A 13,265-nucleotide genomic window follows, 5' to 3' on the forward strand; every position below is an offset into this window, starting at 1 on the left:
CCTTCTCTGCCTCTCCCAGCCCCCCACCCCACAGACCTCCCCTTGCCTCTCCCACCTCCCCAGCCCTACTTGTGCTTCCCCCACCCCCTGACCTCCCTGTGCCCCCCAGCCCCCTCCTCTGCCTCTCCCTGGCCCCCACCCCCACAGCCCTGCTCAGCCCCCTTCTCTGCCTCTCCCCGCCCCTCACCCACTCACCCCCCCACTCGAACCCCCCTCAGCCCAGCGCCCTGCCCGCGGGGGGCAGACGGGGCGGGCCCCGGAACCCGCGGGGTGGGGGTGATGGGGGGGGGCTGCACGAACAATGGGTTCCCATGGCAGCTGCCTGGGGCTGGCCGGAGCCGGGGCAGCCCGGCCCAGCAGAGGGGGCGGCGGGGAGCTGCCCCGGGACACGCCGCCCGGCCCGGCCACAGGTCAGGACCCTCCCCCCCCCCGCGGGAAACCAGCCCGAGGGGACCCGCGGGCAGCAAGGGGGCTGGGGGGCCATGGAGGAGGGACACCTGAGAGGGTGGTGCAGGAAAGGGGGGGATCCCGGGGGAGGGGCATGGAGGGGGATCCCTGAAGGGAGGGAGAGTGCAGAAAGGGGGGAATTCCCAGGGGGAGGGGCAGGAAGGGGGAGCACAGGAGAGGGGCATGGAGGGGGGTCCCTGAAGGGAGGGAGGGTGCAGAAAGGGGGGAATTCCCAGGGGAGGGGCAGGAAGGGGGATCCCGGGGGAGGGGCATGGAGGGGGGGTCCCCAAAGGGAGGGAGAGTGCAGAAAGGGGGGAATTCCCAGGGGGAGGGGCAGGAAGGGGGAGCCCAGGAGAGGGGTATGGAGGGGGGTCCCCAAAGGGAGGGAGGGAGCAGAAAGGGGGGAATTCCCAGGGGAAGAGCAGGAAGGGGGAGCCCAGGAGAGGGGCATGGAGGGGGGTCCCCAAAGGGAGGGAGGGTGCAGAAAGGGGGGAATTCCCAGGGGAGGGGCAGGAAGGGGGAGCCCAGGAGAGGGGCATGGAGAGGGGACCCCAAAGGGAGGGAGGGTGCAGAAAGGGGGGAATTCCCAGGGGAGGGGCAGGAAGGGGGAGCCCAGGAGAGGGGCATGGAGAGGGGACCCCAAAGGGAGGGAAGGAGGGAGCAGAAAGGGGGGAATTCCCAGCGGAGGGGCCTGGAGAGGGAAGGACTCCCGGGGTGGATGGCGGGCAGAGAGGAGGGGGTGGACACTTCCTCCCGGGAGCCAGCACAGAGGCTATGGGGAGCCCCCCAAGGCAGTGGGGGGTCCCTTCTCTGTGCCTCCCTGCTCTGGGCCCAAAGGGTGAAAGCCAAGGAGACCTGGCACTCCCCAGCTGGTGTGGGGCAAGCCCCGGATCCCCTCACTGCCATTAGCAGGGCACCCCAGCTGCCTCCCTTCCAGCACCTCACCTGGAGCATCAGCTGCCCCCAGAGTCAGGGTGTTGCATCAGGGTCGGACTGGGCCCTGCGCTGTCATGCCCATAAGGAGGAGGAACAATTACCTCTTTCCAGGGTACAACAGAAAACACAAAAGCAGCCACAGTTCAGCACTACCAGACCCTGTGTATCATACTGGCAGCACCAGGCTGTCCCTAGCTTAGGCCTGCTGGCTGGGATTGTCCAAGGTTCCTCAGGGAATTAGGCACTTCCCTCCCAACAATTTACATCGGCCTCAGTTACTAAAGCTGAAGACATTGTTAAAATCTAAATTCACTTCTCATAGACTCAAGGACTGTAAGGGACCTCGAAAGGTCATCGAGTCCAGTCCCCTGCCCTCATGGCAGGACCAAATACTGTCTAGACCATCCCTAATAGACATTTATCTAACCTACTCTTAAATATCTCCAGAGATGGAGATTCCAAAACCTCCCTAGGCAATCTATTCCAGTGTTTAACTACCCTGACAGTTAGGAATTTTTTCCTAATGTCCAACCTAAATCTCCCTTGCTGCAGTTTAAGCCCATTGCTTCTTGTTCTATCATTGGAGGCTAAGGTGAACAAGTTTTCTCCCTCCTCATGATGACACCCTTTTAGATACCTGAAAACTGCTATCATGTCCCCTCTCAGTCTTCTCTTTTCCAAACTAAACAAACCCAATTCCTTCAGCCTTCCTTCATAGGTCATGTTCTCAAGACCTTTAATCATTCTTGTTGCTCTTCTCTGGACCCTCTCCAATTTCTCCACATCTTTCTTGAAATGCGATGCCCAGAACTGGACACAATACTCCAGTTGAGGCCTAAGCAGCACAGAGTAAAGCGGAAGAATGACTTCTCGTGTCTTGTTTACAACACACCTGTTAATGCATCCCAGAATCATGTTTGCTTTTTTTGCAACAGTATCACACTGTTGACTCATATTAAGCTTGTGGTCCACTATGACCCCTAGATCTCTTTCTGCCATACTCCTTCCTAGACAGTCTCTTCCCATTCTGTATGTGTGAAACTGATTGTTCCTTCCTAAGTGGAGCACTTTGCATTTATCTTTATTGAACTTCATCCTGTTTACCTCAGACCATTTCTCCAATTTGTCCAGATCATTTTGAATTCAAGAGCAGTTGCAATCCCTCCCAGTTTGGTATCGTCTGCAAACTTAATAAGCGTACTTTCTATGCCAATATCTAAATCGTTGATGAAGATATTGAACAGAGCCGGTCCCAAAACAGACCCCTGCAGAACCCCACTTGTTATACCTTTCCAGCAGGATTGGGAGCCATTAACAACTACTCTCTGAGTACGGTTATCCAGCCAGTTATGCACCCACCTTATAGTAGCCCCATCTAAATTGTATTTGCCTAGTGTATCGATAAGGATATCATGCGAGACCGTATCAAATGCCTTACTAAAGTTTAGGTATATCACATCCACCGCTTCTCCCTTATCCACAAGGCTCGTTATCCTATCAAAGAATGCTATCAGATTAGTTTGACACGATTTGTTCTTTACAAATCCATGCTGGCTATTCCCTATCACCTTACCACCTTCCAAGTGTTTGCAGATTATTTCTTTAATTACCTGCTCCATTAATCTTCCCTGGCACAGAAGTTAAACTAACTGGTCTGTAGTTTCCTGGGTTGTTTTTATTTCCCTTTTTATAGATGGGCACTATATTTGCCCCCTTCCAGTCTTCTGGAATCTCCCCCGTCTCCCATGATTTCCCAAAGGTAATAGCTAGAGGCTCAGATACCTCCTCTATTAACTCCTTGAGTATTCTAGGATGCATTTCATCAGGCCCTGGTGACTTGCAGGCATCTAACTTTTCTAAGTGATTTTTTACTTGCTCTTTTTTTATTTTATCTTCTAAACATACCCTCTTCCCGTAAGCATTCGCTATACTAGACATTCCTTCAGACTTCTCAGTGAAGACCGAAACAAAGAAGTCATTAAGCATCTCTGCCATTTCCAAGTCTCCGGTTACTGTTTCCCCCTCCTCACTGAGCAGTGGGCCTACCCTGTCCTTGGTCTTCCTCTTGCTTCTAATGTATTGTTTCCCTTTATTCCCATAGCTAGTTTGAGCTCATTTTGTGCCTTTGCCTTTCTAATCTTGCCTCTGCATTCCTGTGTTATTTGCCTATATTCGTCCTTTGTGATCTGACCTAGTTTCCATTTTTTATATGACGCCTTTTTATTTTGTAGGTCACGCAAGATCTCGTGGTTAAGCCAAGGTGGTCTTTTGCCACATTTTCTATCTTTCCTAACCATCAGAATAGCTTGCTTTTGGGCCCTTAATAGCGTCCCTTTGAAAAACTGTCTCATTCCCCTGCCTCTTTTGTCTTTCTCTGAGCAAACTGCAAAGCATAAGGTCAGTTATAGTCAGTTTCACTTTCAGCATCTTCCCTGCTTTCATTTTTGTCAGGCCCTAATTCCTGCAATTGTTGCATGCAGCTAGCTCAGGGGTTGGCAACCTTTCAGAAGTGCTGTGCTGAGTCTTAATTTATTCACTCTAATTTAAGGTTTTGCGTGCCAGTAATACATTTTAATGTTTTTAGAAGGTCTCTCTCTACAAGTCTATAATATATAACTAAACTATTGTATATAAAGTAAATAAGGTTTATAAAATGTTTAAGAAGACTCATTTAAAATTAAATTAAAATGAGATCCCTCTGGACCGGTGGCCAGGACCTGGGCAGTGAGAGTGCCACTGAAAATCAGCTTGCATGCCACCTTTGGCACACATGCCATAGGTTGCCTACCCCTGGGCTAAATCCTCACTCCTCCATAAAGCCACGCAGGTGTTATAAAAGCATCTCTGTCCAATGGAATGCAGAAATAATTATATAAACATTTCTGTTTGATTTAGCTTTGTAAGAGCTCGTTTTTACATCATCTAAAGTTTGGGGCCATATAACCCAATAAACTGCTAGCTCTATATTACATTTTATACTGTGGTGCCCTGGGACTGATCTCTGTCAAATTTTTGGCTTTACCTTGTTTTCCTGCATTGTTCTGGTGGAAAGAATAACATTTACAAAATTCAGGACATCCTTGAAAAAGTATCCCTGGGAATGAAGGCATTATCATTAAAATAAGTGCATGGAGTGTTGGTCCCAGGATACGAGAGAGATAAGGTGGATGAGGGAATATCTTTTATTGGACCAATTTCTGTAGGTGAGAGAGAGAAGCTTTCCATCTACACCAAGTTCTTCTTCAGGTCTGGGACAGGTACATGCTAAAAGTTCAAAAGCTTGTCTCTCACCAGTAGAAGCTGGTCCAATAGAAGATATTCCCTCGCTCACCATGAGAAATAAGTGACACTTTTGCCCTTCTATAATCCAAAGACTGAAAGCACATCACAAATTGAATTATACCTCATGATATAATGCCCCATGAAGTTAAGTATTACCAACGTCATTATATAAATGGTAATAACTGGGCACAGATTGGTGCCGTTCTACCCACCAGGTAACACGGTCTTGTCAGAAAACATGTGAAGAGGAAGAGTAAAATTTCAGAATCATGCATTGTAACCACTTTATAAAAAACAATTCTCCAAAAAAAAAAAAAAAAAAAAGCCGCTAATGCCGTGGATGTCAGATAGCTACTTGAGAACTATTCTCCGGGTGGAACTAGCTCCCTCTTCGTGGCACTGAAGCGTAGCTAGGGCTAGCAAAGCAACAGCTCGACATTGCACGTTTTCTTTGTCTTCTATATCAACTATGTTCAGTTTTCAAGCCTAAATATGAGCTTCAAACTGGCATCCGAAACAAGCTGGATTCTGGTTCAGTCATTATCACTGTCAGTGAAGGTTCAAGAACCGGAATTTAGCTGACAATTCTGTTTTTGATACCTAAGCCATAGATACCTCAACTAAAAGGTAATACAGGTAGGTCTTCCATGGCTACATTGGCTCAGCAGTGGCATCAAATAGGACCCTTGCCTTGGTCATTGTAGGAAATAGATACAACGAAGGAGACAGAACAGATGTGGAGTTATAAAGGGCCATTTCCATTGTCCCTTTTCTGACTGATTAACCGTTACTTTGTTCACGGTTGTTTTTCATGTGTTGTGTGTCATGTTGTTACAGTGAAACGCATATAGAATTACACGTTACATCCACAGGCAAATTAATGTAATTCATTTTGAACCATTATAATGTAAACTAAACAAAAGGTGGGGAGAACGATTGGTCATTCAAAACATTGACATTCAGCAATAGGTTGCACTGTCAAACAGAAAGGACATGTGATAGTTCCTCTCCTTACAACTCTGGTGAGGTAGCACTGGGACCATCACATTCAGTTCAGGCCACTGCACTCCCAGAAAGATGTTGATAGATTGGAGGTCTTTTAAAGATAGTAGCCAAGCTGATTTGAAGCCAATATCCTAAAGGAAAGCCTAAGACCTGAATATGTGTATAGCTTGGCTAAGCAAACTAAGGGAGGGATGTAGACATCTGCAGATATGAGAGATGCGAATGACCAGCAAGAATGGAGAAAGAGATAACTTAGGGTGGTATAAAGTGGTCTCAATAGAATGAATGAGATAAGGACAAAATGTGAGAGTATCAGGATCAGTTATTTACCCCTTCACATAACACAAAACCAGGGGTCATCTAATGACATTAACAGGCAGCAGATTTAAAACAAACAAAAGGAAGTATTTCTTCACACAACACACAATCAGTCTATAGAACTCTTTGCCAGAGGATGTTGTGAAGGCCAAAGCTATGATGGGGTTAAAAAACAAACAAAACAAAACAAATTAGATGAGTTCATGGAGGATAGGTCCATTAATGGCTATTAGCCAAGATGGTCAGGGATGCAACACCATGCTCTGAGAGAGGCCCTAGACCCTAATTGCTAGAAACTAAGTGTGGACAACAGGGGATGGATCACTCGCCAATTGTCCTGTTCATTCTCTCTGAAGCATCTGGCATTGGCCACTGTCGGTAGACAGGATATTGGGCTAAATGGACCATTGGTCTGACCCAGTATGGCCATTCTTATGTTCTTATTCATTAAATGAAGATATAGTCCCTCAAGAGAAATAGCGGAGCCCAGTTGATTGGGATATTTAGGACTAGACTAGACAAAGCACTCAAAATCATAATGTTAGAAAAACATTCTTGCATTGGCAGGGAGCCTGATTGAGTCTAACAGTTCTTATCCCATCTCTAATTTCCAAGATAATTTATAATTAATGTTAAAGAAGTATAAGGAAGCAGCAGTCACCATCATGGTATGCTCCATACTGACTGCTTTTCCTTTGGTTCTTAAATGATGTTATTGTTACTTTCCTGCACAGCAACTATGAGTTTTGGAACCATGGATGTGTATTTGAATGAGATAGAAAACAATCTGCAGAGTATTTTGTACAGTGAAGAGGAGGATCAGGAGAATGAAACCTGGAAGATGTACATGGAGAGGAAAAACATTGTGCTGGAGTTCCTGCACTCTGACTTGAGTCTCCACCTGCTGAAACGCCACCATAAGCGAATTGAGCTTCTGAAAAAGTGCTCTTATTACATTGAAATTCTGCCCAAGCATTTGGCACTGGGAGACCAGAACCACCTCATGCTGCCCACCACAATGTTCCAGCTGATTGACCCCTGGAGATTCCAGAGGATGAAGAAGGTGGGAACAGTCCAAACCAAAATCCAGTTGTTGCTCTTAACTGACCTGTTAGAACAATTGGAACAGGGGCGGGAGGAGCTGGTCCACTTCCTGGAGACCTATGACATGGTAACATTCCTCACCAGGTGGGACTTAGTCAAGCAAAAGCTGTCAAATTTGTCTGAGCTGATGGATAATTTCCTTGCCATGCTAGTGCCTGGAAGGCTGTATGTCAAGCATCGTCTAGTGTCGGATGTTGGGGCTACCAAAATCCCACATATTAGGCTTGTTCTGAGTACCAAGATGCCAGTGATGTTTGATCGAAAGGAATCAGTGGCACATGAGGACTGGGTGAGCCTCAAGTGGTTTATCACAAGTCAACAGTCACAGCCTGAACAGTATGAACTCAGGTTTAAGCTATTGGAGCCCCGAGCCCAGCAAGAGAGGATCCAGTGTGGAATTATGCCGGTCACGTCCAACATGTGTGAAATCCGGAACCTGCTGTCTGACAGATCCTATAGATTCACAATTAAAAGGGCAGAGGCTTACACACTCGTCTATGAACAGTGGCGTGATACCATCACATTGAAGACAAAACCTTATCCTGATGAAGACATGGAGAGCACCATGTGCGAACCCTGATGGATGAAGCAGCAGATGAGAATTTTCTAATTTTATCAATTCAAAGAAGTTGAATAAGTAAAATTTAAAATGTATTTTTAAAGGTTTTTGCATAAAAATTGAGCTTGTTCTGTCTTAAATGTAATTTCACAGTGCCTCATATACATCTTTATGGTCTGAAAACAACACAGTTTAACAGTCACCACCACCTTGCCTCCACCTACCCTTTGTGCCATCCGTTGCCGACTACCCCTTGTAGTGAGTAGGCTAAGCAGACTATAGCAGTGGGTAAAAGATGACCACATTGTGTGTGACACAAAACAATTTAGGGAAAGTTTATCCACTGTCTGATGCCTACCTACAAATAAAACAGCTGACCCAGTGCCTTCTTCCCACACAATGTCCTCACTTTTCATTGCCCTTCCCCCCCGACTCCTTGTGTCCTTTCCTCATTGCCCCTTGTCACAGTAACAGTGCTCTTTTTACGCGCACATACACACCTGAATCCCAATCCCCATGGTCGCTCACCACTGCCCAGTCTCCATGCCCAGGTTCCTTCCACCAGCCTCTGCCATGTAGTTGCCCTCTCATTTCCCATCCCATGGTAATGCTCTACAGTGCAGGAAAAGATCTTTTGACTTAAAACAGGAGAGGGCAAAATCTCCAGGGATCAACCTCTGTAAAACAGTTTCTTCTGTTGAATATTGGGGTTAATGCTAATTTCCTCTTTTCCCATGTTTCTGTACAGATTCAGTTCTGTAGAATCCTTTCAATTAAATACAGCACAGAGTCTATTCACGCATGGACGCATATAGAGAGAGACCTCGTCTCCATAAATAAACATTTTTCATTTAATAAATTCAATCATCTTTACAATTATGGCTTAAATATGAAATAGGAATGTTGATGTTCTCATTTAAAAACATTAGGGGCAGATAAAAATATTTTTATCCAAAATGTTGTTCCAAATCTGTTACAAGTCACACGTTACAAACACACACAAGATAAAAAAAAACCTGTCACGTTTAAAGGTTCCTTAATTTGCATTTCACAACATGTAACATTTTATTTCCATTTAAAAACTGATCTGTTGCAGTGGATCATATTCTACACAGCTGAACGGCTCCTCAGGAACAGCACCACAGTCTATTCCTACTGAAGCCAAGGAGGATTTTTTTTATTGGTTTTACTGGGAGCAGGAGCAGACCCACAGGAGATTACTAAAATTACAATGATCTGTCATCTTGAAGCCTGAGACATTGTTTACTCTACATAGAATCATAGATTATTAGGGTTGGAAGGGACCTCAGGAGATCATCTAATCCAACCCCCTGCTCAAAGCAGGACCAATCCCCAGCTGGCCCCCTCAAGGATTGAACTCACAACCCTGGGTTTAGCAGGCCAATGCTCAAACCACTGAGTTATCCCTCCTGCTTCCTGAACTCACATAGGGTCAAAGTCTAGGCAGTGCCGGGGAAAGCAACGCTACCCTCCAGTATGAATGGACATGTATCACAAAGGCAATTTTAACAGGTGCTTGTTCTCTGGCTGAGAACTGAAAGACAGCCCCTTACCCCAATCCTGCAGAAAGAACAGGCTGTATGGAGTAGGGGTGGTGACAGGGCCAGTGCAACCATTTAGGCGACCCTAAGATTTGAGGGGCGGCATTTTCCTCAGCAGCAACCGCAGTGGCCGAATCTTGCCTGCAGCAAGAGGGGGCGGCAGCACATAGGGGAACTCCCAGCCCCAGCTTACCCCTGCCCCGCCTCCTCCCTGAGCACTTTATGGCTGCTTCACTTCTCCCGCCTCCCAGGCTTGCGGCGCCTAAGCTGATTGGTGCTGCAAGCCTGGGAGGAGAGAGAAGTGAAGCAGCGATGGCATGCTCGGGCTGGAGGTGGAGCAGGGGTGAGCTGGGGTGGGGGTGTGCCTCAGGACAGAGGGGAGGAGCACGGGGACGGGGGAAGGTGCAAGGTGGAAGTTTTACTTAGGGCGCAAAGCATCCTTGCACCGGCCCTGGGTGGTGAGGGTGCTGTGCTTAGATTGTACTCCAACCTCTTAGCTACAGCCCATACCCACCCCGCCACGACTCCTGTCAGACACACGGCATAGTGGGCTGTTCATGACTTTTCAGGGGTTTCAGGACTGGGATGGACACCTTTTCACCCAAACTGCAGCCATTGTGCTGTTCTTTGGGCATGCACCTATGGTCAGCACCAGCTGGAGTTCAACTCCTGATGCTTACGATGAAAGACTATTTCCTACTCATAGCATCTCCCTAGGAAACCATCCTGATCTCCTACTTTACCATTCACAAGCCTTGTTTTTACTCAGACTCCAAGATGTGGTGCTTGTGATGTGTCTGACAAACTGCACACCATCGTGCCAGACACATGCCAGGGAATTATAGTGGGGGCTTTTTTCTTCCCCCCAATAATAAAAAAGGTTTGTCTTTATGTCAATAGTTTTATGTAAAAATCCTTCCATCATAAATAACTGATTCAAATCTCTCTACGCATCAGAAGCTGGACTACCTTTAATGAGTCTTTTCCATATTAACTTATCTGATTCCATATATCCAGAAGCACAATATCCATAATGCAGTATCCAGTTATCAGTAAGTCTTTACAAAACGTTCCATTAATTGCCCTTCCTCTTAACCCCTGGCTACTGAGGCTACATGATCAATTATGCAACTACCTATTTACAACATCAATGCAACCCAGCAATCTGAGCTGCCATCTCACTGTAGTTGGTAGGCCACAGGGCAGCATTTTCAAACACAGGTTATGGGACCGATCTCTTTCAGAATAAGTTTCTGGAGAAGATGCTGATCTGTTGCCTTGTAAGATAACAGTGACTGGACAAAGCACTTCACTCCAGACTGCCTCACAAGGCGCAGTAGTTTGGTGGGGAGGGGGGTGTTTTGTTTTTGTTTTTTTAAATACAAACAAGTGGAAAATGGTACACGCCAAGGTAACACAGCTAAATAATGCTCAGCAGTATCAAACTAAGCCCCTAACTAACAGTGCGTCTGGTTCTCCTCTCACTTATACCAGTTGTACTCTGGTGTAACCTGCTTCTTTCCATGGAGAAACGCTGGATTTACACCAGAGGGAGGAGAATAAGGCCCACTGGGTTTAACGGGACCACGATGAGTGTGTGAACTATACAATGTTCTCTCTGCTAGGGTGTATGCGCTATACTGAAGTGTTTAAGGATTCCAATACTGTCTGTCACCATCCGTTTCACTAGTCCACAAAGCGACCCTTGTTTAGACTTTATTCTGGAGTCATAAAAACAATTAGTTTGCAAAAACAAGGCCCATTTAGAATCCTTGAGATAAGAGGCTTCAAAGTGGGACAACTGTCAGGCCTGAGAACTCACCCGTTCTCTGCCTATGACACATAGAAGTTTGGTCTCTTGAGGCTGTAAAACTTTGGTGATTGGGTTTAGTGTGCAGTGGCCTGTGATACACAAGAGGTCAGTCTGGATGAGGTGGTGATCCCTTCCGGCCTCAGATTCTATGACCAGCCTTTACCCAGTGCCCCTTAGAAATAAGGAGGAGGCCTTCTACAGTCTTTCCTCAGAAATGGGCCTTGGACCCATATGCTGCAGTACTAGAAGAGCAGATGTGTGTGTTCTCTTTCACCAGAAACCAGGTCTATTACATGGCAGGAGAGCAAGCAAGCAGTTTCAAACCAAGAAGTAGAGGAATAAGAACCTTTCTCCACAGTTTCTGTCCTTTCCATGGCTGCACATAACTCAAACCTAACAGGAAGGATCACAGAAATGGAGCATGACATTACATGCTGGCTCTTCAGGTTTTCTTATTGCACATTCCTTCCCATTGGGAAAGGAGCCCTGCAAAACACAACACTCATTCATCCCTGCTACAACCCTTGTTGAAGTCACAAAGGTCAGTACAGGGACGACACTTGGCCCACCTTGTTTTCATTTGATTTAAAAAAAAAATGTTGCAATGGCAGCTTGGATCAGTCTTACACGGACATAGATTCATAGATTCACAGGTGTCCATGTGTTTGGTCTCAGGGAGCGCTGAGGCAGGCACACGTATAGTCAGAACTGAACTAATGAGATAAAGGCGTTGTCCCTCAGAAATACCACGCCTACATAAGCAGCTCCAGCTTAACAAGGCTCAGTGCTGAGCACCATTTCACTACTACACAGGCATGACCAGAACTGAATTACTGGGAAAAATAATTCCTGTTCCCGTCAGCCTCCTGTTCTCTACTGATTTACATCTCCCAGTTCACAGGAATTTGGCTATTTTAAAAATACATACACATACATATCACATGGCCAAAAGTATGGGCCTTTGATTGCAAAGCAAAGTTCACTGAGTTAAAAGTCAATAAGTTAGAAGCAGCTTTAAAACAAAAAAAATGAGGAAACATTCTTTACACGAAACATTTTCAAGTAAAACTAGGTGGGCAGCTTAAAAATATCTTTACAATGTCAAAATCTGCTGGTAGAGGTTGTTCTGCACAGTCTTCATTTGCTTTATACTGGTCATCGGAATCTCCTTTGCACTAAGAGTCGATATGTCTATTTATAAAAATACTTGGCCTTGGCTAATTGATATTTACCAATTCTTAAAGGCCAAGAATATTTCATGTTCTGGGTTTGGTTTTGCTGGTTTTCTCCCTGTTTCTTCCTTCATTTAAAGTAAAACACAGATTGCTCTTTCTGCTTTGAGAAATGAGATAGCTGTAGCAGATTCCTGGCCTTGGGTTTCAGAATTAGTGGGAGCACTCAGCAGCCTTGATCCTAGTATGACACATCACAGCTCAGCTGTAGGTCTGTCACACACACTATCCTCCGGCTCCTGATGAAGTGGAAATATCTATTTGGTCCCCAAAGAATAGCTGCTGTCACAAAAAGACAGGTTGGGAATTCCACTGAGGCTCTCTTGGCTTCCACAAAATAGCACAATCTCCCCCTGCAAACTTCCAAAGCTTTTTGATTTGCAAATGCTGAAAGTCTTGATCCAAGGTTGCCTTTTCATTAAAAAAAAGCTTAAGGTGAGTGGTCAACATGCAAGGAAAGTGCAGCCTGCCAATCCCTGGTGCCTTTTGTTCACTGGTTAATGCCTGACGGGTGGAAAAGAGGCTTGAACACAGCATTGTTCCCCAGTGGGCCCATCAAACATTTCAGGCAGGGACTGGTTTATCCAGCTGTGATCCATTCACATCAGCGAAGGGCTGACTTCTTCCTGACTCGAATGTCATGAGCCAAAGTGCTGCATCCCATCCGTCTGTAATGCTCTAGCAGTCTTCTCCACAGAGGGCTGGATTCCAGGAGATAACGGTTTCCTGTTGGTAGAAGGGAAAAACAACAGTGAGCAGACAAGGCTAATCTGTTTCCACAGACACTTGGCAGACCTGTCTGTAACCTTTGGGCCGAGAGAAAAAAGCCAAACTGCTGGATAACCTGGGGGGACATTTCCTTCAGCCCCAAAGTCCCCAGCCAGGGCCCACCCATTGCCACATCACTATAAACATATCCTGTCCATGTGACCAACAGAGAAATACCAACCGGTCAAATTCTGCTTGTAGTCAGTAGCTACCGGTGTGGTGCTCTGCTCTTGCACAAT

At 46.2% G+C, this 13,265-nt stretch overlaps 2 protein-coding genes across 4 annotated transcripts in view; one reads left to right on the top strand and one right to left on the bottom strand.

The window, feature by feature from the left end:
* The first annotated feature begins 301 nt into the window (after nucleotides 1–301).
* Nucleotides 302–7,852, top strand: FNDC11 (fibronectin type III domain containing 11). Its single transcript, XM_030533458.1, has 2 exons — nucleotides 302–410; nucleotides 6,723–7,852. The coding sequence occupies exons 1-2, from the start codon at nucleotides 302–304 to the stop codon at nucleotides 7,670–7,672; spliced, it is 1,059 nt and encodes a 352-aa protein (XP_030389318.1). The 3' UTR covers nucleotides 7,673–7,852.
* A 1,650-nt stretch (nucleotides 7,853–9,502) lies between these two features.
* Nucleotides 9,503–13,265, bottom strand: part of HELZ2 (helicase with zinc finger 2) — a 49,388-nt gene continuing 45,625 nt past the window's right edge. For all 3 annotated transcript variants that reach the window (XM_030533023.1, XM_030533021.1, XM_030533025.1), the window contains one exon: nucleotides 9,503–12,984. In XM_030533023.1, coding sequence (XP_030388883.1) covers nucleotides 12,863–12,984 — 122 coding nt within the window. In that variant the 3' untranslated portion in view covers nucleotides 9,503–12,862. The remainder of the gene's footprint in view (nucleotides 12,985–13,265) is intronic.

The sequence above is a fragment of the Gopherus evgoodei genome, chromosome 14 (genome assembly GCF_007399415.2).
Source record: "Gopherus evgoodei ecotype Sinaloan lineage chromosome 14, rGopEvg1_v1.p, whole genome shotgun sequence".
In the NCBI taxonomy this organism is placed as follows: Eukaryota; Metazoa; Chordata; order Testudines; family Testudinidae; genus Gopherus; species Gopherus evgoodei.

Bases quoted from the DNA above. Each gene is read 5' to 3' on its own strand.
- FNDC11 (XM_030533458.1), top strand. From the start codon at position 302: ATGGGTTCCCATGGCAGCTGCCTGGGGCTGGCCGGAGCCGGGGCAGCC. The intron at 411-6,722 runs GTCAGGACCCTC...TTTCCTGCACAG, and splicing joins GCCGCCCGGCCCGGCCACAG to CAACTATGAGTTTTGGAACC.